General features: G+C 52.0%; 8 protein-coding genes across 8 annotated transcripts; 6 read left to right on the top strand and 2 right to left on the bottom strand.

The window, feature by feature from the left end:
- The first annotated feature begins 187 nt into the window (after positions 1 to 187).
- HMPREF1120_00968 (uncharacterized protein) lies at positions 188 to 4366 on the top strand. Its single transcript, XM_009154972.1, has 3 exons — positions 188 to 734; positions 778 to 810; positions 862 to 4366. The coding sequence occupies exons 1-3, from the start codon at positions 541 to 543 to the stop codon at positions 3914 to 3916; spliced, it is 3282 nt and encodes a 1093-aa protein (XP_009153220.1). The 5' UTR covers positions 188 to 540; the 3' UTR covers positions 3917 to 4366.
- Positions 4367 to 4495: 129 nt separating this feature from the next.
- On the bottom strand, positions 4496 to 5725 carry HMPREF1120_00967 (uncharacterized protein; the record flags this gene model as incomplete). The annotated part of the gene is made up of 1 exon (XM_009154971.1): positions 4496 to 5725. The coding sequence occupies one exon, from the start codon at positions 5723 to 5725 to the stop codon at positions 4496 to 4498; it is 1230 nt and encodes a 409-aa protein (XP_009153219.1).
- A 641-nt stretch (positions 5726 to 6366) lies between these two features.
- On the top strand, positions 6367 to 9153 carry HMPREF1120_00966 (nucleolin). Its single transcript, XM_009154970.1, has 4 exons — positions 6367 to 7509; positions 7555 to 8310; positions 8357 to 8501; positions 8550 to 9153. Exons 1-4 carry the CDS (start codon positions 7159 to 7161, stop codon positions 8741 to 8743), a joined length of 1446 nt encoding a protein of 481 aa, XP_009153218.1. The 5' UTR covers positions 6367 to 7158; the 3' UTR covers positions 8744 to 9153.
- A 103-nt stretch (positions 9154 to 9256) lies between these two features.
- HMPREF1120_00965 (uncharacterized protein) lies at positions 9257 to 12099 on the top strand. The gene is made up of 2 exons (XM_009154969.1): positions 9257 to 10897; positions 10945 to 12099. Exons 1-2 carry the CDS (start codon positions 9429 to 9431, stop codon positions 11870 to 11872), a joined length of 2397 nt encoding a protein of 798 aa, XP_009153217.1. The 5' UTR covers positions 9257 to 9428; the 3' UTR covers positions 11873 to 12099.
- Positions 12100 to 12113: 14 nt separating this feature from the next.
- HMPREF1120_00964 (uncharacterized protein) lies at positions 12114 to 14875 on the top strand. The gene is made up of 2 exons (XM_009154968.1): positions 12114 to 12398; positions 12457 to 14875. Exons 1-2 carry the CDS (start codon positions 12275 to 12277, stop codon positions 14499 to 14501), a joined length of 2169 nt encoding a protein of 722 aa, XP_009153216.1. The 5' UTR covers positions 12114 to 12274; the 3' UTR covers positions 14502 to 14875.
- A 114-nt stretch (positions 14876 to 14989) lies between these two features.
- HMPREF1120_00963 (uncharacterized protein) lies at positions 14990 to 17065 on the top strand. The gene has a single exon (XM_009154967.1). The coding sequence runs from the start codon at positions 15746 to 15748 to the stop codon at positions 16616 to 16618; it is 873 nt and encodes a 290-aa protein (XP_009153215.1). The 5' UTR covers positions 14990 to 15745; the 3' UTR covers positions 16619 to 17065.
- A 7-nt stretch (positions 17066 to 17072) lies between these two features.
- Positions 17073 to 18880, bottom strand: HMPREF1120_00962 (peptidyl-prolyl cis-trans isomerase-like 2; the record flags this gene model as incomplete). The annotated part of the gene is made up of 3 exons (XM_009154966.1): positions 17073 to 18737; positions 18797 to 18813; positions 18871 to 18880. The coding sequence occupies 3 exons, from the start codon at positions 18878 to 18880 to the stop codon at positions 17073 to 17075; spliced, it is 1692 nt and encodes a 563-aa protein (XP_009153214.1).
- A 166-nt stretch (positions 18881 to 19046) lies between these two features.
- On the top strand, positions 19047 to 20364 carry HMPREF1120_00961 (uncharacterized protein). The gene has a single exon (XM_009154965.1). It carries the CDS (start codon positions 19484 to 19486, stop codon positions 20087 to 20089), a length of 606 nt encoding a protein of 201 aa, XP_009153213.1. The 5' UTR covers positions 19047 to 19483; the 3' UTR covers positions 20090 to 20364.
- Positions 20365 to 21485: the final 1121 nt, after the last annotated feature.

Raw genomic sequence — 21485 nt, 5'->3', positions numbered from 1 at the left:
CGATGTCTCCTTTGGGCCAAAAAGTTTCGGATACTCGAGCTCGCCGACTTTAGCAGAGTCCGAGTCTCCAATGCAGCCAAAGCCAGTGCTTGGCGCCTCAAAGAACGGATGTGGTCACGTGCAGGTGAGATTGGTCTCCTGCGAAATGGAACATGGATCAAGCTCCGAGGACGCCGTCTATCATGATGGCCGATGCTTTGCCTCACGTACACAACTCGATGATGATAGGCGGCTTGACAACGAGAGTTTGATCACTAAGCTGTGTTGTCAGCACGGTTCGTCCGCTTCCCATGTACAATGTTACACCCAAAGAAGCTGCCTTGTGGTTCATTATTCAATCCCAACGTGTAACTTGGGAGCACCGCTGTGCCTGGTTGCGTGAGCGGAAGCAGATCGCAATCCACACGGATCATGAACGATATGCTATTTGCGGTTGAGTAGTATACCTCAGTATCTTTCAATTCTCTTGTATCATACGCATTATTCGCGTCATGATCCTTATTGAACCCTTTGAAGTATAACATATATTTCCCCACAAACATGTCTGCAACCCAGCGAGAAGCATCTAATGGGACGGTGAACATGGAGGAAGATAAGTCTTATCTTGATCACAAGCAGAATGGTCTGTCTCCGGGAGAATCGACTGAGCAGTCCACTGAGCCTAAGCCTGGACTACTGAAGAGGACAGCCGCGAAGGTCAATCTGGATTTCCCGTCGCTCTTATTGATGCTCAAGTAAGGAGCTCCATGACTTTGGCAATGAAGCTAACAACTTCAGAGGAGGTCTGGCGCCAGCGATTGCTCTCGCAGCGTGAGTGACTTGAATCCAGGCCATTCTGGCGGCATGCTTACGATGTCTTAGCTATCAAAGCGACCGGTGGGCAAAGACGTATTCAACCTTGGGATATCTGGTCGCAATCATCTCGATGATGTCCTTGCCCATACTTCCTCGGGCGAAATTTGCTCAGTCCCTCATCACCGCTCTATTCACCATATGCTTCGCAGCCGCAATGGCGTTGCTTTCTATTCAATGCGCCGTTGCCGCTCGTCAAGGCGGGCACCAACGGCCTAGTTCGACCGCGACTGGGTCTTCTGGAAGTGCGCAAACGACGCGCTACAGTGCAGCCGCCAGTGTCACAGCATGTGTTTGGCTCTTTTTCAATCTGTACATTGCAAACACGATCCGGGCACTGCGACCTCAATTGTTCATTGTGTCCATACAATACATCATCTTCACTATTGTTGTGTCTACGTATGCTCCGTCTTTCCCCAATATGGCGGCGGGCATGAACTTCGTGGACAGAATGCTCAAGGTCTTTCTCACGGGGTATGGTCTGGCAACCGGGGTTTCTCTATTGATCGTCCCAGTGTCCTCCAGAATGATATCTTACAAACAAATGGCGGGAGTGCTCAATCTCATGAAGGAGTGTCTGGCTCTTCATGAAGCATATCTCCGTGGCATTGCCGGGGTTTTGGAAGGTGGTGCTGAAAGTCTGGATCAGGACGGCAACCCAGTCTTTGTACGAAACGATCGCAAAAGGAGCGAGTCACTGCAACAGGCCGAAGACGCCGCGAAGAAGTTGACATTAAAACTCCAGCAAACTTCACAGTTATTCGGCCAACTGAAGATTGAGATCGGCTTTGCAAAGAAAGAAATGGGATGGGGCAAGCTGCAAGCTGGCGATTTCAGCAAAATCTGGAGTCATCTGCAAAGCATTCTTCTGCCTCTTAGTGGACTGTCGACTTTTATTGATATTTTGCATTCCGTCAAGCAGCACAAAGTCGAAGGAGAGAACCTGATATCTGACTTGGGGACTGTTGAAGCCATTAGACGTCTCGAGGAGGACGAGTGGCACGAAGTCATAGCCATGACGCGTCAACCATTCCAAAAAGTCAGGCGCGGCTTGATTGACGGGTTGTCACATATATGCTACGTGCTGGAACTCTCTCCGCGACCCAAAGCGGCGAGCAAAGATGTTGAGAAAGCTGGTGATGCACCGCCAGAGCCGGGTGATCCCACGTTTGCAAAACACTTGGAGTCCTTGATTACGTCGTTTGAAACACATCGCCAGGATACAGTGCGAAGATGGTGCGAACAGAAAGGGTTAGATGTGCCGGCCAAGTTTTGGGAAGACCCTGCTGCTCAGTACAGATTTGACGACCTGGGAGCTCTGGATGAAACTGTGCGCCGAAAGGAGAACCATCAGCAATTGTACCTCATCCTCTACCTTGAATACCTGCTCCACTCAGTCTGCTTGACAGTCCTGGATATGGTGAAGTTCGCCGACTCCAAGGTTCAAGATGGAACCATGAAGAAGAACAAAATCATACACCCGGGCTGGAGGCGGATCAGAAAGTTGGTGCAGAGTTCGTTCATGCAAGCCGACTCAGACCAAGGGTCTCCCGATGGAGAAGCCGGCGGCATCATCGTCTCTCTTGGGGCATCTCTAACACAAGGGAAGAAAGACCCTGAGCATCTCCCCCCTACAACATGGTATCAAAAGGTCACAGACCATCTGAGATCCATTCCGAAATTCCTGGCCTCTCCAGAATCCGCCTTTGGCTTTCGAGCAGCCGTTGCTAGCACCAGCCTTGCAATCATCGGGTTCATCCGGCAGACCAGTTCATTCTATCTCGCACAGCGTGGCATATGGGCCGTCATCATGGTGGCCATCTCCATGGGCCCAACTGCCGGCGTGGGCGTGCAGGGGTTCATTGCTCGGGTCCTAGGCACCGCAGTCGCAACCGTGGCAGCCATTGCAATCTGGTACATGTCGGACCACAAGCCCGCGGCCGTGATTCCACTGTCATACATCTACTTCGTGTGCGGCTTCTATTTTATCCTGAAGAAGCCCAAGTATCTGATTGCAGCGGTCATCTCGATCGTCACGGTGATATTGATTATTGGTTACGAGCTTCAAGACACCAAAGTGGGCACACGGATCCTGACTGCCAACGGGCAAGAATACTACAAGACGTATCTGCTTGCTCCGTACCGACTGGCCTCTGTGGTGGCAGGCATCGCCGTCGCATTCATCTGGACTTACTTCCCATACCCGATCACGACGCACGCCACGTTGCGCAAGGACTTGGGTTCCACCTTGTGCCTCATGGCAAACTATTACTCGGTCACGCATTCGACTGTAGAAACGAAGCTGCGGCACGGCGAGTTGGGAGGTGGTTTCGACGACAAGTCTTCTCCTGTCAGAAGACTCGACAAGGCTCGACATAAGCTGTTTGAAAAAGTAATGGTCATGATGAACCGGCTGCGTGAACATTCCGCTTTTACTGTCTATGAGCCCACGTTTGGCGGCAAATTTCCCAAACAGACTTACGACGAGCTCATTGTCCACATGCAGCGGCTGTTCAATTATATGGCTTTGACGGCGTGGTCAGCGCAGGCCTTTTGCTCGAGTGATCGCTTGTACGCGAACCAGCAGAACGAACAATTGAACTCGAACAATCTCCAGCGGGAGAACCTCCAGCACGAAGAAAGCCAGTGGTTACGTGACTTTCGCCGTCTGACCGCCCAATCCACCCTCACCAGCCACGAACTCACGTCGACGCTGTATCTGCTGTCGGCGAGCATGTCCAATGTCCAGCCCCTGCCGCCGTACTTGCGCGTCCCGGCCCCGATCGACATTGCGGACCAGCTGGCCGCTATTGACCCAGGCATCCTGAGTACCAAGCACATCAATGAGCCGTGCTATGCTGCCTTTGCTGTCCTTGAAATCGCAAGTATTCTCATCATGCAGGAAATGGTCCATGTGCTTGCCAAAGTCAAAGAGTTGGTTGGTGAGGTTGATTTCTCCGTCCGTATGGTCGGCACGGAGACGAGTTCGGCGGATAACTCGTCGGTGAGGTTGGATGGAAATGGCAATGGCAATGGCAATGGCGGCAAGGGCAAGGCTGATTGATGCTACGACTCGGACTTGTACTGGTCGTCGTCTACTCCTGCAGTGGGTCCAAAGTGTTGCATGGAGTTCATCACTTAACATTTGCTTGCTTCCATACCTAGGTATGTTTGATTTTACAGCAGAGTGGGAGTTGGAAGGGTTAGAGTTGGAGTGCCAGGAGGACCAACAGGACAATAAAGGAGGAACGATGAATCCGTTAATTATATTGAGGGAATCCACCACGTAAACGAGTGGGAATAACGAGTGGGAATTGTCGAGCGACTTGTTTGAAGTCATTTCCTTCCATTCACCTCAGTGTCCCTTTTCCTTGGGCGTTCCCAATGCTTAAAATTCAAACAGATAAAATAGATAGCCTAGCCTGGCTCCGGGGTATCTCGAAGAGTCAAAATGTTGAATGAATGGGACCATAAAGATCGGTCCGTGTCAGAAGAGCCGCTCCCAGGAATTCCGACCCGACGCCCTCGTTTACTCCGTAATGCCACTGTCACTCGTACATAGGCAGTAATCAGCTCGCCTGCTCATATGCAGAAGCACTACTCCGTAAATCCCGACAAGTAAGTCTGTTGTGCATCTCTGCCTTCATTTGAACATGCTGTCAAAATCCAGGTCCATGCTCTCCATGTTCATCGTCCCATCATCGTTCAAGTTGATGGCTTCATCAAAATTCATATCATTGGAGTTGAGAAGATCATCGAACTCATTCGGTCCCAGGGCCGGAAGACTGAAGTCGGATATGTTGATCTGCTGTTGTTGGGCGTTGTTGTTGTTGTTCGTGGTTGTCGCGCCGCCTGAATCGGTTCCAGCTCCAGAGCCCTGGTTCACGTCTGCGGTTCCGGTTCCACTTCCAGCCATGTTGAAACTGCTGTCATCGCCTGCTTGGTTGGCATAAGACTCCAGACCGGGCAGTAGCGAGTTCAAGGAAGCGTCCTGGACGTTCATGTTCATGTTCATGTTGTTGGCGCCGTCGAGACCGTTGAGGTCGAAGTTCAACTCGTTTCCACTACCGTCCATGTTGTCGCCGCCGGACGGCTCGCCGAACATGGAGACGAAATTAAAGTCGTCGTTTCCGATTGCCGATGTATTGTCCTGTGGCGTGTCTTTCGGCAGCTCGTCTGCGGTGGTTGTCGTCGTCGTGTGTGCTAAGTTGTTCGGAGGTATTTGTATGCTTTGAGGCCTGTTGTGTGGTGGTTTCGAGGGAGGTCCGGTTCCTGTCGAGGCTTGTGATGTCGATGTCGCCGTCGTCGGCTCTGGCGGTTGTTTAATATTCGGTTTCGATGGCTTCTCTTTCTGTTGGAGATTGGCGGGCTTCTTTTCTGCTTTTTGAGCAGCGGGTTGCTCTGCCGGCTCCCCAGGAGGTACGGCAGGTTGCGGTTGCAAAGGCGACTTCGAGGGTTGTTGGGTCTGTGAAGATGCCTGAGGCTCTGCTTCTGCTGTCTTGACGCGTTTCTGGGCGTTGGCATTGTCTCCTCCTTCCTTCTTCTCCACAGGCTTGCTTTGCTCATCTTCGGTCGTTTCCTCACGCTTCCTCTTCGCGTGGGCAGCGGCGCTCTCTTGCCTGGCCTTTTCCTCGCGTCGCGCCTTGTTCACGGCAAGTTGATGCTCGAGGTACCATTTCGCCTCGAGGATCTGGATCTCGCAGTCGTCGAGCGCGTCTTGGAATTTCTTCGCCGTTTCGGCCAGCACGGCTTTCGTCGATTGCGCGTAGTTTGCTGGGTCTTTGATGGCGTATGCGATTCGCGTGACTGATCCGTTGAACATGCCTTCTACCGTTTTCACCGGGTCGTATTGGGGAGGTTTGGCAGCCGCCATGACGAGCGCATTCGCAACGGAGTCGTCTCGGAGACGGGATCGCGAACGAGGACCGTCGGCAACAATGTCATTCAGGACAGCAGCAACGGGGAGAAAACGTGTAGCCTCGGAGTATATGATACTTAGTAGTCAGGAGTCAGGAGAAACGAAGGGAAGGCAAGAGGACATGGCAGCAAACGCGCCCGTCGCAAAAAGTGTCAACTGTCAAAAAGTGTAGAGTGCAGTTAGCAGCAGTTGGCGGGTGTGGGTGTGGGTGTGGGTGTGGGTGTGGTGGTGGGCCGTGCCAGCAGTGACTCGGATGGTCATTCTAAACTCAGGCGGGAGGCTACCACAACTTTAGTAGAGGCTACCAAAGAATACGGGCGCCTTAGGCCTAGAGTGGTAGCTGGTGTACTAAAGCTGTAGAGCTTACTCGGTGCCGTCGCCTGCCAGTGCAACTCCGCGGCAGTGGCCTCGAGCCGCCTGCAGCCGTTGGGCCCTTGAAGTTTTGCAGTGGGAGATGAAACAGGTCAGTTCCGCGCCTACGAGCTTCACAGAAGACTGCAGGTGGCTCCGGCGGTTCTGGGACTGTACAGTACTAGCAGTATGACGGCATCCTTATCACTCTCACACCTGGCCACTCACCACTCACCACTCACACCCTCCGCCAACATCCTGGCTGCTACCCAACCAGCCTCGACTGCAACTCCGAGTCTACGACAAACTACCTGCTACTATGTTACTAGGTGCTATAGTCACTGTCGGTAACCTAAGTTGGAGGTACCTCTAGGTATACAAACGTTCCTCTTGCTCACTCTGACCTCTACCCTCTCTGCCTCCTTCTCCTCAGCTTTGCAACCTTCGTATATTCTTCTTCCATTCGTCGCTTTTCTCTTTCTCCCATCTGCGTTGTATCGCTTGGAATTCGTGCATTGCAAGTTGGGCGTTGGGAAAAGAAGTCGAGCGATTCATTATCTCTCCTTTTCCTTCCGTCTCTCAGTTCATCACTTTGTGTGTTGCTCTGCTGTCCTCTGCTTTGCTGTTCTCCGGTTTCAAGTCCAGCTGCTCCCACCTCACCGCTGCCGCCTGCCAGCCCTGCGAGACTTCACCCTCCCGGCGCGACCCTTCTGCGACCGCCATTAATCACTGCACACCGTCTGCCATCTTCAAGTCCATCCTACCTTTCGAGTCTTGCATTGTCATCGTCTCCCCCTTCGTCGACGTTAGGCGCTCCTCTTGTTGGGTTGGCTTGTCATCTTGATAGCGGATTGTCTCGACATCTCATTGACGATATTTCTTCTTCGCGGCCCGTTGCGCAGTTCCTGGGCGCAGTTGCTATACAATACAAATACTTGTTTGGGCTGCAGCCTTTATACCAAGACCTTGCCATCGAGTCCATTCACACACACCTGTGTCTTCTGTCCTCAGTTGTCGCAAAAGTTGCTTTTGTCATCATGACGGAAAACCTTCCTTCAACCGCCCTGCCACCGCCCCCTGTGTCGGCCCCGGCCCCCGACACTTCGGGTTATGATGCTTCTCATGGCAGCAATGGCCATTCTGTCACTGCCATGGGCCCTCCTCCACTACCACCCGTTGTCATACCCGCGAACAACAACCCGGTACCAAGTCAAGTTGGGCCAGGCCCGGGTTCGGCGGGCGGAGTGGTTCGGAGAGCTGCACCCGAGCCCAACAAGAGAGCACTTTATGTAGGTGGTCTCGATCCTCGGGTGACGGAAGACGTCTTGAAACAGATCTTTGAGACCACGGGCCATGTGGTCAGTGTCAAGATCATCCCTGACAAGAACGTAAGTTTGAGTTTCGGTACAGCCGATCCGCGCTAATAGAACCAGGCCCAATTCAGTTCCAAGGGTTTCAATTATGGGTTTGTCGAATATGATGATCCGGGTGCCGCCGAGCGCGCAATGACCACGTTGAACGGTCGACGAGTTCATCAGGCCGAAATTCGTGTGAACTGGGCTTACCAGTCCAACAGTACAAACAAAGAGGACACGTCTAACCACTTTCACATTTTTGTTGGCGATTTGAGTAACGAAGTCAATGATGAGGTTCTACTGCAAGCGTTTTCTGCCTTTGGTTCTGTTTCTGAAGCGCGCGTTATGTGGGACATGAAGACCGGTCGATCGCGTGGCTATGGATTTGTCGCGTTCCGCGAGCGAGCGGATGCTGAAAAGGCCCTCGCGTCCATGGACGGCGAGTGGCTCGGCAGTCGGGCGATCCGGGTCAACTGGGCGAACCAAAAGGGTCAGCCGTCCATCTCTCAGCAACAAGCCATGGCGGCAATGGGCATGAGCCCTACCACGCCTTTCGGTCATCATCATTTTCCCACTCAGGGCATCCAGTCTTACGAAATGGTCGTCAATCAAACTCCTGCCTGGCAGACCACTTGCTACGTTGGGAACCTGACACCATATACGACTCAAGCAGACCTTGTCCCACTGTTTCAGAATTTCGGTTATGTGGTGGAAACTCGATTTCAGTCCGATCGTGGGTTTGCTTTTATCAAAATGGACACACATGAGAACGCAGCAATGGCCATCTGTCAGCTCTCAGGTTACAATGTCAATGGGCGACCTCTGAAATGTTCCGTAAGTGCTTTTGGTGCTCATCAAGAATAATATCTGACCATAGCAGTGGGGGAAGGATAGACCGCCAACTGGTCAATTCGACACTTACTCACCGCAAACATCGGTTGGTTCGGCCTCTACCCCTGGAGCCTATAATCCAGCGTCTCCTTACTTTCCACAATACGGTGCGCCTGGGCCAATCACCCCGCAAGGTATGTGCCCAGTTTCCATTCATCAGTGTTTGCCTAATCAGTCTGCAGGTCCAAGCCCTGCCGGCCGTGTCCCTTGGGATTCTGGCCATCTGGCAAGTCCCTACACCCCGTCCCCTCAATCAGCATATGGCCAGGTTCTGCCCTCGGCTGGAGGCTACGGTCGTGGCCAGTCTGCACCAGGAGGGATGTACCAACAACCTCCACCTTCATTCGGGAATAGTTACCATGGGTACCAGGGATGATTACTGCCTGTCTGAATGGCTATTTGTTCCGAATCAGACATCATTCTGATCAGGTGGAACACTGTTTTCTCGAAGCTTACTGCACTGAAAAGCCAAGTTATTGGCGGATAGGGATATTTTGTCCAGCGAGCATAGCTGTAAGGAGAATTTGTCACTTTGCTATCGAGTAACTTGTACTCAGCGATCCATAGGATACCCCTGAAAGAGCGATATGAATTTTCAGCATGTGGTATGAATGCAATCTTTTGCCTCTCTCTAAAGCCTGAGCACAGTTTGAGGCGATTGTCGAGTATACCTGTAGTTATGCAAATACCTGATATCACTCAATCTTGCCACCGAGATGGTTATATTGTTTCGAGTTCACGGATGCTCTGGCGCAACACGGCTGCACTACCAATAAATGAATCGTGCAGATGTACTCTATGCGCTAACATGATTCATGACGCCAAGGCTCTCTAATCTTTACCAGTACCTACCTATAGTAGGTACGCGACTTTCCCTATAGTGGTACCGGTCGTCACGTACCGAACGCGTTCTGCCCGACTCGTCTGAAATCCGCCTGGTCGCAGTTGCAAGCAAAGAATTGGGACAAACATTTCAGTCTGAGTGCCATAGCACTTCACTCCCTCGTCCTCCTCCCTCCACCGCCCCAAATAAGACTTCCACTGTAACTTCGTTCTCGTTCATGCCCCCAATCCTGTCCACCTCTCCACTCCGTCTGTCCTTCCGCAACCAGGTATCTTCAGAGGGCCTGATCACTATCGCCATGTTTGCTCAAGCGGTACGTCGGCATGCCTCCTCTGGGCATGGCGAGAAAAAGCAAAGTCCTCTACAGATCAACACTGCTGCAAGCAATATTCCCGGGCAGAGATCACAGACAACCTCAGGCTTCAAACGAAAGTTCGAACGCAGCATCAGTACGACTAGTGGTTTGGGTTCTCTACATTCGCAGACATCGTTTGACGAGAACACACCCCCTGGTCCCTCAGACATTGCGTATCCGACATTGCCTCCCCTCCCTCAGAAAGCCGAACCGCCTTCAAGCAGTGCTCCTGTCCCATGGTCTTCGTCACCGGAGTCGCATTTTGCAAAGCCGGGCACGACTCTGTTGAAAGGAGAGCCCTCCCCGGAGCGTGCCAGGCCGACCAAGAGACGAGTCCTCCCTGCGTCATTCACATCCACGTCAGCTCCTGCGCTCGATGAGCAAGATGGGGCCAAGAACATACAGGGCGGAGGAGTTGGAAACGGATATTCTGGTCGATTTGACAAATATTCTGCGCAAAGGCAGTTTGACTCGATGAGTAGCCGGGATAAGGCGTCATCGGTAATGTCAGAAATGTTACAAAAAGCATCGTCCATTCGTCAGCGACAGCCGGGTTCCATCTCACGGACTGCCTCCGATCGGACTTTCCAGCCTGCCACCATTCCTAGGGAAGGATCCGCTCCCAGTGTGGATCGATTACCGGAGGTCTTCTTCAGTGACGAACAACAAACAGTCCTGAAAGCGGTTATAGAAGAAGGAAAGAGTGTGTTTTTCACTGGGTCAGCCGGAACAGGAAAATCGGTCTTGATGAGGGCAATCATCTCCCAGATGAAGCATAAATACCGGAAAGAGCCCGATCGGATAGCGGTTACAGCGTCTACCGGTTTAGCCTCCTGTATCTTGGAAGGCCAGACCCTCCACAGCTGGGCAGGAATCGGCCTGGGAAAAGAGCCTGCTCCAGAACTGGTGAAGAAGATTAAGCGGAATCAGAAGTCAAGACAAAAGTGGCTCCGGACTAAGGTCCTTATTATCGATGAGATTTCTATGGTGGATGGCCAGTTATTCGATAAACTTGAGCAAGTCGCTCGTACTATTCGGAACAACGGTCGGCCATTTGGCGGTATCCAGCTGGTTGTGACGGGAGACTTCTTTCAGTTACCCCCAGTACCAGAAAAGAACTCGGTCGCCAAGTTTGTGTTTGATGCGACGACCTGGAACACGTGTATAGGACACACGATTCTTCTGACCCATGTCTTTCGGCAAAAGGATGAAAGGTTTGCACAAATGCTTAACGAAATGCGTCTCGGCAAGATGAGCGCCGCTACGGTCCGGGAGTTCAAGTCGCTTTCACGACCGCTCAATTTCCATGATGAGCTTGAAGCCACAGAGTTGTACGTTTGACATGTCCATGCAATCGGTTCGTTCTGACCAGCCATAGGTACCCGCGCCGCGAGGAAGTCGAGTTTGCCAATCAGAATCGGATGCGCAAACTATCGGGGCAAGTCATGACCTATCACGCCGTCGATACAGGTGTTCAAGACCCCAATGTACGGAAAGCTCTTCTCGCCAACTTCATAGCGCCGGAAGTCTTGGAACTGAAAAAGGGCGCGCAAGTTATGCTGATCAAAAACATTGATTCCCAACTTGTCAACGGTTCTCTTGGAATTGTTCAATCGTTTATGGATGAAGGGACTTTCTTCGCCTACAAAGAAGATGAACCTAGCTTTCTTCTGGCCCAGGAGCCGGATAACGGAGATCTGTCGGATGAAAAGATGGCTGCACGTGAGAAACTTCAAGCAGCTCGTATGAAAAGCGCAGCCGCCGGTGCCGGCGCCACACGACTGTGGCCCATGGTACGATTCAACCTCCCGGACGGGACATCTCGAACGATGCTTTGCTCGCCTGACGAGTGGAAGACAGAATCGCAGCAAGGTGAAGTTCTCGCCAAACGGGTGCAAGTACCTTTGATTCTGGCATGGGCCTTGTCTATCCACAAGGCTCAGGGCCAGACTCTGACACGGGTCAAGGTAGACCTCGGAAAGGTGTTTGAGAAGGGACAGGCTTACGTTGCGCTCAGTCGGGCTCGAAGTAAAGAAGGTTTGCAGGTGCTCCGATTTGATGAGCGCAAAGTCATGGTACATCCCAAGGTCTTGGAATTCTATTCCAAGTTGTCGGGACACGAGACGCTCGGGATGAAAAGCGCCGCCAAAACGGTCAAAGACCATTTTGAGGTTAAAAGTAATACGGCCATCCAGAAGGAGACGAACACAATCACCATTGAAGAGGACGACTTTCTGGATGACGACTTTTCCTTTGAGGAGTTGATGGAGGCCGAAAAGCAAGCCATGCGGGCAAGGGGCGCATAGTGGGGGAGTTGTGATGGTACAAATGAGAATTATCTGGAACATGCAACAATGGCATGTTTCAGTGACAGAATATAGTCCGTTCTGAATACCAGTAGATGAATGCTGCAGGATGTGCCGACACTGGCATTGTACATTGTATTGTAATTCGAGTGCGAGGCTGACTGAGGCTCGTGTGAGGAGATGACGAAAGGGGAAACTGAGCGGACCAAAAGTTTACAGTAGTTTTCCACTCCTCCGACTGCCAGTAATGAACGTCAACTTGAACTCGAACATTTCACGTCGCACACTCATATTACAAACAGAACGATCCAGCGCACTGCCCAGCGCCCTACTCCGCTTTACACCTTTCTTAAGACCTGTACTATTATGTCGCGATAGTATCACCCTCACCAGTACAACAGCATGGCATCCGAATTCATCGGCTACACGATCCTGGTCACATTGAAGAGTCCACCCTGGTGGCCGAACAGTCAGGTCCAAGGCGTTGTCGCCAATGTCGCGAACCAGAAACTATTTCTACGAAATGGTCAGTTGGTGCGATCGAGTTTGAAGAGCATGTAGGTGCTGACGCTTCTACTACCTAGTATTACTTTTGTGGAACAGACAACGACTCGATACCTACACGCTCGACTCTTCCTCAATCGCCGACCTAGAAGTCTCACCGGCTCAACCACAACCGCCACGGGCGCAAAAGGAGGAATTTGCTACTGGTATACCGGTGACTGCGACGCAGCCTCAGCCTGAGAATAGCCCGATCCCGCTGGGTCATGCCAGTGTCACTCCCAAACAGCAGAATGCCAGTGATGCTACAACTGCATTTGTTGACCCGGCCATTGTCAGTTATGCCAAACCACCGGGTGTTGGAGATGCAGAATCAGCACGGCCTCAACCAGTATCCCCAATTATGATCGCCGACGGCATTGTCAGCAGCCCCTCGGCGCGATTGATGCAGGATGGAAATGTGGGAAGCAGCTCGGTCTCCAGCATCGCCACAGCGGTGCCCAGACACCCGCACTCGGCCAAGAACACATCTGCGAGCGCGACACTTACAGAGCCCTTTGATGCGTTACGTCTCGGCAAGAGTGCTGTCGAAGCCAAGGTAGCGCCGGCGCCAGCACCTGCACCACCGACGGCGACGACAACAACTGCACCACCCAAGACTCGAGATACACCGTCCCAAACGGGACCGGGGATCATTGACATCAAAGATGTGAATCATGGCCCGTTGTCCGCCGCCGCCCAGCGGAAGGCTGCTGCTGGCAAAGGCAAAGGATGGCGCCAGACACCCCTGATCGAGGAAGTGCCCCGATCCAACAAAAAGAAAAACACCCAACGAGGCAGAAGAGCGGCTGTCGAGGACGTCAACGGCTGGGCTACGGAGGATGCTACTGACATTCAAGACATGGGCGAATTCGACTTTGAATCCAACCTGTCCAAATTCGACAAGCGCAGAGTATTTGACGACATCCGGCAAGCAGACACGACGGCAGAGGCAGATCGACTAGTCAGTTTCAACCGCAAAGCGCGACCCGGGACCAATGGAGGACGGAATCTGCATTACACAGAAAACGTGCTAGACACGCCAGACACAAAGGACAAGGATCGATGGAAAAGCGAAGCCGGCGAGACCGAGGATGAAACCATGGAGGGCCACTACAGCAGCGGGAAAGGGTCGAGGAGAGCAGGGTCCCGACGGCCACTTCAGTCTAGGAAAGCAAGCGGCATCCCCGGGCACCTCGAGCAGACGGAATCTCCGCGACCGATGGGTAATAGGATCCAGACAGCATCACCTCTCAATGGATCCGTGTCGGGTCTTCGCGCCTCGTTCAAGATGGCCAGCAACAAACCTTGCCATTGTCTGTCGCCGCTACAAATGCTCGAGATTGAGCAGCTGTGTACTTCGGAATTGGGCCTGACCGAAGACATGTTGTCGGAAAACGCCGGCCGCAGCATCGCCATGGCCGTGCTCAAAGTTTCGCCAACGGTCAAGAGTGTCGTCTTCTTGGTCGGCAATCACAAGTCCGGTGCTAGAGCCATCGCCGCGGCCAGGCATCTGCGCAACCGGCGACTCAGAGTGACTGTGGTTGTGCTGGGTGGAGAACGGGAAGAGCTCTTGCTCGAAGCCATGCGGAAGCAGCTGAATGTGTATAAGAAGGGTCAGGGTTACGTGGATCGCTGGGACGAGTATCAAGCAAAAGCTTCTTCGGGTGGTCCTTCTCCCGACGTCGTGGTTGATGCTCTGCTCGGGGTGCATGTGACGTTCGAGGAGTTGCGAACTGATGACCAGGCTACAGTACTGGAAATGATCCGTTGGGCTAATCGCTCTTCGTCGGTGCTTTCCATCGATGTGCCCACGGGCCTCTCGGCCACTTCGGGCCTGTTGACCGAGGTGGATGGCCAGGCTCTGGTCATGGCCAGCAAACATGTCTTGAGTCTCGGTGCACCCAAGACCGGGTTACTTCTCGCCATGGCGACGGAGGGGTTCGAGCATTCCTGGAATGTCTGGGTCGCGGATATTGGTATTTCGGCCGCGGCCTGGCAGAAGTATGGTACGAGACGACAGCATGGTACGGATTTTGGGACGGAATGGATTGTTCCGGTCAAGTTTGTTGTAGGGTCGCAAGGGTAGAAAAAGGTGGAATGGATGCTGGAGTATGATCACAGAGGTGAGTATGGTATGGTATGGATAAAGGATTTGGGCATCGTTCATCGTTTATTATGCCATCAGCTGTGGATGGCGTTTGGCAGACTGCTGTCTACTATTGAGTCAAAGGACTTTTTGTGCTGCGTTCAAGCCGACGGGATTGAGAAAGGAGAGAAAAGGAGGAATAGGTTTCAGTGGTGGACATTACTAGTCTCTCTCTGTCTCTTCCATTGATATTGTAGAAGAGCATCATAAACAATACTGATGATGGGGCCAGGCCAGGACTGGTCAACATAAACTTGAACAATTTGTGAAATTCGTATACTACTTCTCGTAGAATGCCCAAGATAATGATCAAGATACCCACATTGGCAGATACGATACGACTCAATGCTTGTGTCGAACAAGACTTTTGGGGCGATGCTTATTAGTGCAAGTGTCTACATACTATGTACAGTATGTGGCTTACATGGTGCCACTATCAAGATCAACGGCTTCACCTGTGTCTACCCGTAGTCTGGTGTAAGGTTGGGGGTGGCTGAGCGCAGCTGAACCGAGCCGAGCTGTTTTGTGTTGTTGTCCTCTTATGCCTCAGGCGTGCCGTTACAAACGAAGTACATTGGCTTGCCTGCCTTGGTGCCTTGGATGCTTATAAAACCCCCAACCACTTCCTTTATAAAGTGGTCCCATTTCTCCTCCTCGACACTGACAGGACAGGACAAGACGTTTGTATCATTCCGCAAACAGAGGACTACCTATCTTCCTATCCTCTGCTGAAGACTGTTTCCTTTGCTCTCTTGATCAGGCAACGGGCGGTCTGGCTGGCTGCCAGTGGATGGTTTGTCAGAGGTCTCCTGTTCCGCTCCGGTAAAGGTCCTCGAATTGAGCACGGGCATGCGAACTTGAAGGAACATATATCTCTCTCCCTGTTTAACAGGCGGCATCTATCAGAATCCTTCGGCGGGAGGTTCCGCTACCTACATTCCATCTGAACCAGAGCCACGACCGGGCAAGACGGGACTCGCAAAGGGAACTACAACTGTTCACAATATCCGGGACAAAGGTCTATCTAGTGACCTGTTCGGAGCGAGCGGTCAACTACATACCATCCTAACATCTACCCACCCACGATACCAACTATCTTATCCCTACTCGCAACAATCCACCCACCCATCTATCTATCTATCTTTCTATATTTCATCCATCTCTCGTCTCTCGATCAATCCAGAATGTCCTTCCTCCAAACAACCTTCAAGACAGGCTACATCACCGACCTGATCCTCCCACCCCCACCCGAAGGCAAAACACCCACCGATGTATTTCGCGCAGGCCACTCTCTGGCCCTCGAAATGGCCCGGTCTCCAGAGACAATGAGCAAATTGAACCCATTTGTATATAGTGTTCGAGTGATCTCTGCAGATGATCCTCAGGCCGTCGATGTGGATGCTGTCGCGGCGCGATTTGGTGTTGAAGTATCACCTTCTTCTTCTTCACCTCCTTCTGCTCCTCCTTCTCCGTCACCACCTGCTCCTCCTTCTCCGTCACCACCTGCTCCTTCGTCGCAGTCCGTCGGCGACTTTGTCCAATACGAAATCAAAGACAAATTACCCGTCGCATTTGGCTTTTCCGCCGACATGACGTATCACAGTGCGATCCGGACCACCCAACAAGGTATCGAGGCTCTGACGGATCCGGGGAGTGGGGTTTTGTTGCATGGGAAATGGGGGATTGAAGTTGCGCAGGGGCCTGATGAGCGAGGAAGCGCGAATGCTGATGCTGATGCGCATGCCCGGACTGGCAGTTTCGATGCGACTGCTGCTGGTATTGCTGATCCTCGTGCTGGCAGTGCTGGCGGTGCTACTGGTACTGGCAGCGGTAGTGGTGCTGATGGCGGTGTTGGTGGTACTGGCAGCGGTGGTACTGGAAGTGGTATTACTGGTAGTGGCCGACTCCACCTCCTCGAAACAAACACCACGTCCTGCAGTGTCCTGGTGGCATGGTACATCAAGGCGAGTATGGACAAGGCTCATCGGACGGCTCATCGGCGGTTCAAGGATCGGTGGGTCCAGCGGATGAAAGAGTTGGGGTATCCTTGTTCTTGAGAGGAAGGGGAAGGATGGGTATGACTTGCTTTGTTAGCTTTGGGATTTTAACGAAAGGATGGGCTATGAGATTTGAGCGGTGGTTTGGTTTGGTTTGGTATGTTTTGGTATGTTAGGATATTCTCCGCTATGCTTCGGGATGATTGGGGTTCAGTCGAGCGTGTTTATTGGCTTGGATATTGGGACTACTTTATGTTTATTTTACTATATGTGGTTGGATATGATGTGATATGTCACGATGTGATACAGTGTGATGCGATCTAATATTGATATAAGTAGAGTTGCCTAAGACCGAGCCTGGAGTGAACATCATCAGCCCAACTTTGGCGAGCCAAAGGTTCTAGTATTCAGTGCGAATTCAAGGCCCTTTTTTGTTCAACAAGATCAAAAATGGAAATGACAGTATTAATACATTGGCAGTATCTAGGTAGAGTAATGGTATGAGCGGACCATACTACCAATTGTCGAAATTGCCAAACCCTCCACCGCCACTCTTTGCTTTCTTCCGTACTGGCTCTTCAGGCTCGTCGATGAACTCGACGATTTCATCTTCAGCCTGTTCTGGTTTCTGACTGGTATTGGCGAGCGCGGCTTTCAAATACTTGCCGACTCCATCACCAGAGGTGCCGCTCTCGACAGTTCCATCAGCACGAATCCTCTTGCCTGTCCATGTGGTGCGGTCTTCATCCTGTCTCTGCTCCTTTTTCTTTTCCGTCTGCTCGGCTTCATTCTTCTTCTTCCAAAACTCCTCAAAGGGATCAATAAGAACCACAGCCTCGACAATCTTGATCTCGGTCGTCGGTCGATCATTCGAGTCCACGGGCGTGTCTTCCAGCTTCTTCAAGACATCGAATGAGCCGCCCTCGTCAACCACGCGGCCGAAGATGGTGTGTTTGAGATTCAGATGTGTGGCAGGTCGGTACGTGATGAAGAACTGACTGCTGTTGGTATTCTTGCCTTTGTTCGCCATGGACACGACCCCGCGAGCATCGTGTTTCAACGGCCCTTCAATCTCGTCCTCAAAGTTCTTGCCCCAGATACTGGTCCCGCCGCGTCCTGTGCCTGTAGGATCACCAGTCTGAATCATAAAGTTGCGGATGTTGCGGTGGAAGATTATCCCGTTGTAATGCCCCTTCTGTGCCAGCCGAATGAAATTCCAGACCGCCTTTGGCGCATATTCCGGGTACAGTTCAAGAGTCAGGTCACCCACTGAGGTGGAGAGGCGAACATAGCCCTTTTCCTTGACACGGCCGCGCTTGAGCAGGTATTCTTCATCCGACATCAGCGCCAGCGCGGCCGAAGTATGTGGCGTCACACCGGTCGAAGTAAAAGATGCCGCTGCAAGGCCCGTCGTGTGGCGCGTCGCATTGTACGGAGCAGCAGGTTTGGTGGTACTGATGGATGTCGACGACTTCTTGACCTGATTATTCCCTGACTGCGATTTCTCCTTGGCTTGGGCCAATTGAGCGTTCGCCCGCTCTGCTCTCGCCTTGGCCACCGCTTCTTTCGCTTTGATGATCTTGAGGTCGGCAGCGCTCCCCAACGAGGCCGTGTTGATCGATGCTTCTTCCTTGGGAATGCCTGAGTCTTCCCCTTCCCTCAAGTACTTGAACGTGCTGAGATTACGTGATTCGACATTCTGGGGATCTTGAAGAACGATCAAGTCTTTCCGGGAGAATTCCTCGTCCGAAACTAAATCGCGCCACATCCTGGGCTTGATGTTCAACCGCTCCACCGTGTCATAGGCAAATACGTTCGCCGAGTCGCCATGTCTTATCGCAACAATATGCGTGTTGTCCGTAAATACTTTGAACGTGACCGGGTCGACATATTCCCCGCTGTCGTTCTTCGCGAAATTCAACTTGATCAGATCCTGCTGTTTCAACGGTTGTCCGTTGGTAGGATTTGTGTCATGTTTCAGGAGCCATCGGATGATGTTCTCGTGGTCGAAAATAGTGCCCTGGGACGTGCACACTGGCGTGTTGAACGGTTGTAAACTCAAGGCGCAGTAGTTGAAAGGTAATCTCTTGAAAGACGCATGCCCGCTGGTATCAGCGCGTACGCCTGCGCCCGCTGAGGCCGAGTATGCGTCGGACGAGGCCCATTCGGAGTGAGTGATCTGGCGACGGGACGTTAGTATCACGATACATTGGGATCAGGAGCAGAGGCGCTTCGTACGTAGAGTTTATCGGTACCTATTTAAGCCTGTCAGCAGGCTGGAACAATTGCGGAGGACTGGGACTCATGCTGACCTTTGCCCATTTTTCGTCTGGCTCTCTTCGCTTGATTAACGAAGAAAAAGAACTCTCCCTCGTCTCTGGAAATGATGCAAAGTCCGGTCGGCAAACTTCCCTTTCGCGTACAAGGCTCTATCAACTCAGCCTCGTCTTGGGTCTTAAAGGGCCAACAACGACTCTTCCTCATGATCGTCGAATTGGAAAACCCAATTGACTTTCGATAAGCTCGTTATTCTCCAGCGATGCTGATCTGCAAGGCTTGGTTGGGATTCGTACGGTTAAATGCTGACTACGGGGTGCTTAGGGAACTTTTGAGGAATTCGATCTGTTTGCCCAGGAGAATGTTGGCAGTCATACCGAAACCGAGTGGCGCAATTGTCATACTCGCGAGTCACGCCTTGTTTTAAGGCCTATACGCTGTGTGAACACTCTAGAAAGACAATGCCACCCCTCAGTCCCTTCACCGACAATTTGAACAAGACCAAAACTACCTAGGGATTCCCAGGTACCGGTAGTAATCTTTCAAGCTGGGGGAAGCAGTCCAAATTTCACGCTCCTCCAGCAGAGAGATCCACACCATGCCAACAATGGCAGCGGCATTAGCACCGGCGCCTCTCTCGAGACCACAATGCCGCCTTGGGACCAAACACATCCACTCCTTGACCAAAATGACATTGTACGGCGCACCTCCTTCGTTGCCACTGCCTGCTTCATGATGAGCCTTGTGCACCTCGGCAAGAAGCCGATTATACACATTGACGAGATGAGCCACATCTGCATTTTCAGGCAGCCGCAGGACGAAATGCTGATGAGGGACATTCTCAATATCGCTGGTGATGTCAACTTTCGACCTTGCTTTGTTGGGGAAGAGCTCGAATCCCAGCTCCTGTTGACCAGGGTACTCCCACAGTTGCATGTGCTTGTGGCCCTGGCTGGAACCCGCGTCGTAGCCGCAATTATAGATCATCATGTACGGCCGCGACAGGCTAGAGTGACGAAGAAATGCCCACGCCGCCGCCAGATCGGCGCCGTCCAGTCCGTCGGACTGTGGCACGAACTGCTTCGTGATAAGGAGCAAGCTGGGCCGGTAAACGCAGTACTTGTTCAGCATGAGCAGATGCTCTGGGCCGACCGGGGACAGCACGAAACTTGGATCTGGATTCAAGAATGGGTTCCGTCCTGTACCTGTCTTGCGCTCCGGTGCATCTGGTGGGATTATCGGTTTGCGGCGTAGATGTGGCACGTACCGGATTTCGGCCTGTAGATGTTGTCAGCCAAAGCTATGCTGGTGAGTCTGCTTGTCGTCTTGAAAGTGGAAGGGCGAACAGTTCATGGAGCGATGGAGGAAATGGGGTAGAGGAGATCAAGACGCCTTTGTAGCCGTGTGATATGACTTGTGCTCTGATGAGGAACGAGTGGTTGGTTGATTCGTGTTCGTACCTTGAATCCCCGGTCTTCGACCACTTCGGCTGTCGATGGCTCCCAGATGAGCTCTCCCTTCTCCACTAGCTGGTCGAATCTTGATAATATCAATGCTTCGAGGTCGGATGGGAGCTCTGAAATCGTTCTCTGGTTATTGTTGGCCTCGGACGCCTGGCCGTTGGGCGCTGTTCTGGGATGTTCGTCTCCCATTTCGAGGGTAAATTGTGAAGTGAATTGAGCGTCTCACAGTCCAAGTCCAAGTGCTCAGTAGTCCTTCTTGACTCTGAATTGGTAGAAGGCAAGCCAGGTCCAGAAATAGTTATACAGCCGGTGTTGTTGGCTTATTTATCTTACCGCTTCTGTTTGCTGAAAACGAAAGGGCTGCCGAATTTGTGTGGAGACGGATTACCCCTATTGTTCGAGATCCTATGTCAGCCTTGTGAGGCAACCACGACACGTTGAATTTTGTTCAAGTTCTGATCATACACATGGTGCTGCTCTCTGCAAAGACGGTATTGTCGTTGATCGTTGATTAGGGGCAGATGTTGACGATCGTGAGCACTGACGTCGACTTGAATCTGACAGACCCACAATCTCGAGCGTGCAGTCTGAGGCGGTACAACGAGCTGTTTGCTCTGAAAACACTGCAATGATAGGCATCGTTGAGCATGAAGCCTATCGAGTAGGAATTCCACCAGTTATATTAACTACATCGACTGTTGTCCACGGATACAGAAGTTGATCTAACGACCAGAAGTCAATTAAACCGTCGCCTACGGTCTCTGGTTGCTCGACATGATATCCGGACCTCTGACAGCGGAGGTTGGTCAATGAGAGTGTGTGCTATGCTTTGCTGGGTCTGCACTTGACAGGATAGCTCTGTGTTCTCAGGGCTTAGAATTGGTCAAGCAGACAGTTCGGAGTGGTACAGTATGTTGAAAGTAGGTATAGCAGATGAAATGCAGTGGTGGCGCTCTCTTCCACTCAAAATCCAGCAATATCCAAACCTAACCGGCGCTAGACCCACTCGGGCAAGTCAAGCTCTAACTAGATCTTCATGCTGGCTTCTGCTGCGCAGTTCGTATCTTTTTATTTTCTGGTCTTCATCCTCCATCCCGTTCAAATCGCTTTCTGTCCCTGTTTGTCGCCGCATTCGGGTTTCAGTTCCTTCTTCTTGTTCTCATCTTCGTTCGCGGTCTTCTTACGGC

The sequence above is a fragment of the Exophiala dermatitidis genome, assembly GCF_000230625.1.
Source record: "Exophiala dermatitidis NIH/UT8656 unplaced genomic scaffold supercont1.1, whole genome shotgun sequence".
NCBI classification, from domain to species: domain Eukaryota; kingdom Fungi; phylum Ascomycota; class Eurotiomycetes; order Chaetothyriales; family Herpotrichiellaceae; genus Exophiala; species Exophiala dermatitidis.
This window is presented reverse-complemented; position numbering and strand designations above follow the sequence as displayed.

What these genes read in the sequence shown, in the direction of transcription:
- HMPREF1120_00968 (XM_009154972.1), top strand. Translation starts at nt 541, where the DNA reads ATGTCTGCAACCCAGCGAGAAGCATCTAATGGGACGGTGAACATGGAG. An exon ending in TCGCTCTTATTGATGCTCAA is followed by an intron (nt 735 to 777) that starts GTAAGGAGCTCC and finishes TAACAACTTCAG; the next exon opens with AGGAGGTCTGGCGCCAGCGA. An exon ending in CCAGCGATTGCTCTCGCAGC is followed by an intron (nt 811 to 861) that starts GTGAGTGACTTG and finishes ACGATGTCTTAG; the next exon opens with CTATCAAAGCGACCGGTGGG.
- HMPREF1120_00966 (XM_009154970.1), top strand. Translation starts at nt 7,159, where the DNA reads ATGACGGAAAACCTTCCTTCAACCGCCCTGCCACCGCCCCCTGTGTCG. An exon ending in AGATCATCCCTGACAAGAAC is followed by an intron (nt 7,510 to 7,554) that starts GTAAGTTTGAGT and finishes TAATAGAACCAG; the next exon opens with GCCCAATTCAGTTCCAAGGG. An exon ending in GGCGACCTCTGAAATGTTCC is followed by an intron (nt 8,311 to 8,356) that starts GTAAGTGCTTTT and finishes TGACCATAGCAG; the next exon opens with TGGGGGAAGGATAGACCGCC.
- HMPREF1120_00965 (XM_009154969.1), top strand. Translation starts at nt 9,429, where the DNA reads ATGCCCCCAATCCTGTCCACCTCTCCACTCCGTCTGTCCTTCCGCAAC. An exon ending in GAGCTTGAAGCCACAGAGTT is followed by an intron (nt 10,898 to 10,944) that starts GTACGTTTGACA and finishes GACCAGCCATAG; the next exon opens with GTACCCGCGCCGCGAGGAAG.
- HMPREF1120_00964 (XM_009154968.1), top strand. Translation starts at nt 12,275, where the DNA reads ATGGCATCCGAATTCATCGGCTACACGATCCTGGTCACATTGAAGAGT. An exon ending in GAAACTATTTCTACGAAATG is followed by an intron (nt 12,399 to 12,456) that starts GTCAGTTGGTGC and finishes TCTACTACCTAG; the next exon opens with TATTACTTTTGTGGAACAGA.
- HMPREF1120_00963 (XM_009154967.1), top strand. Translation starts at nt 15,746, where the DNA reads ATGTCCTTCCTCCAAACAACCTTCAAGACAGGCTACATCACCGACCTG.
- HMPREF1120_00961 (XM_009154965.1), top strand. Translation starts at nt 19,484, where the DNA reads ATGCCGCCTTGGGACCAAACACATCCACTCCTTGACCAAAATGACATT.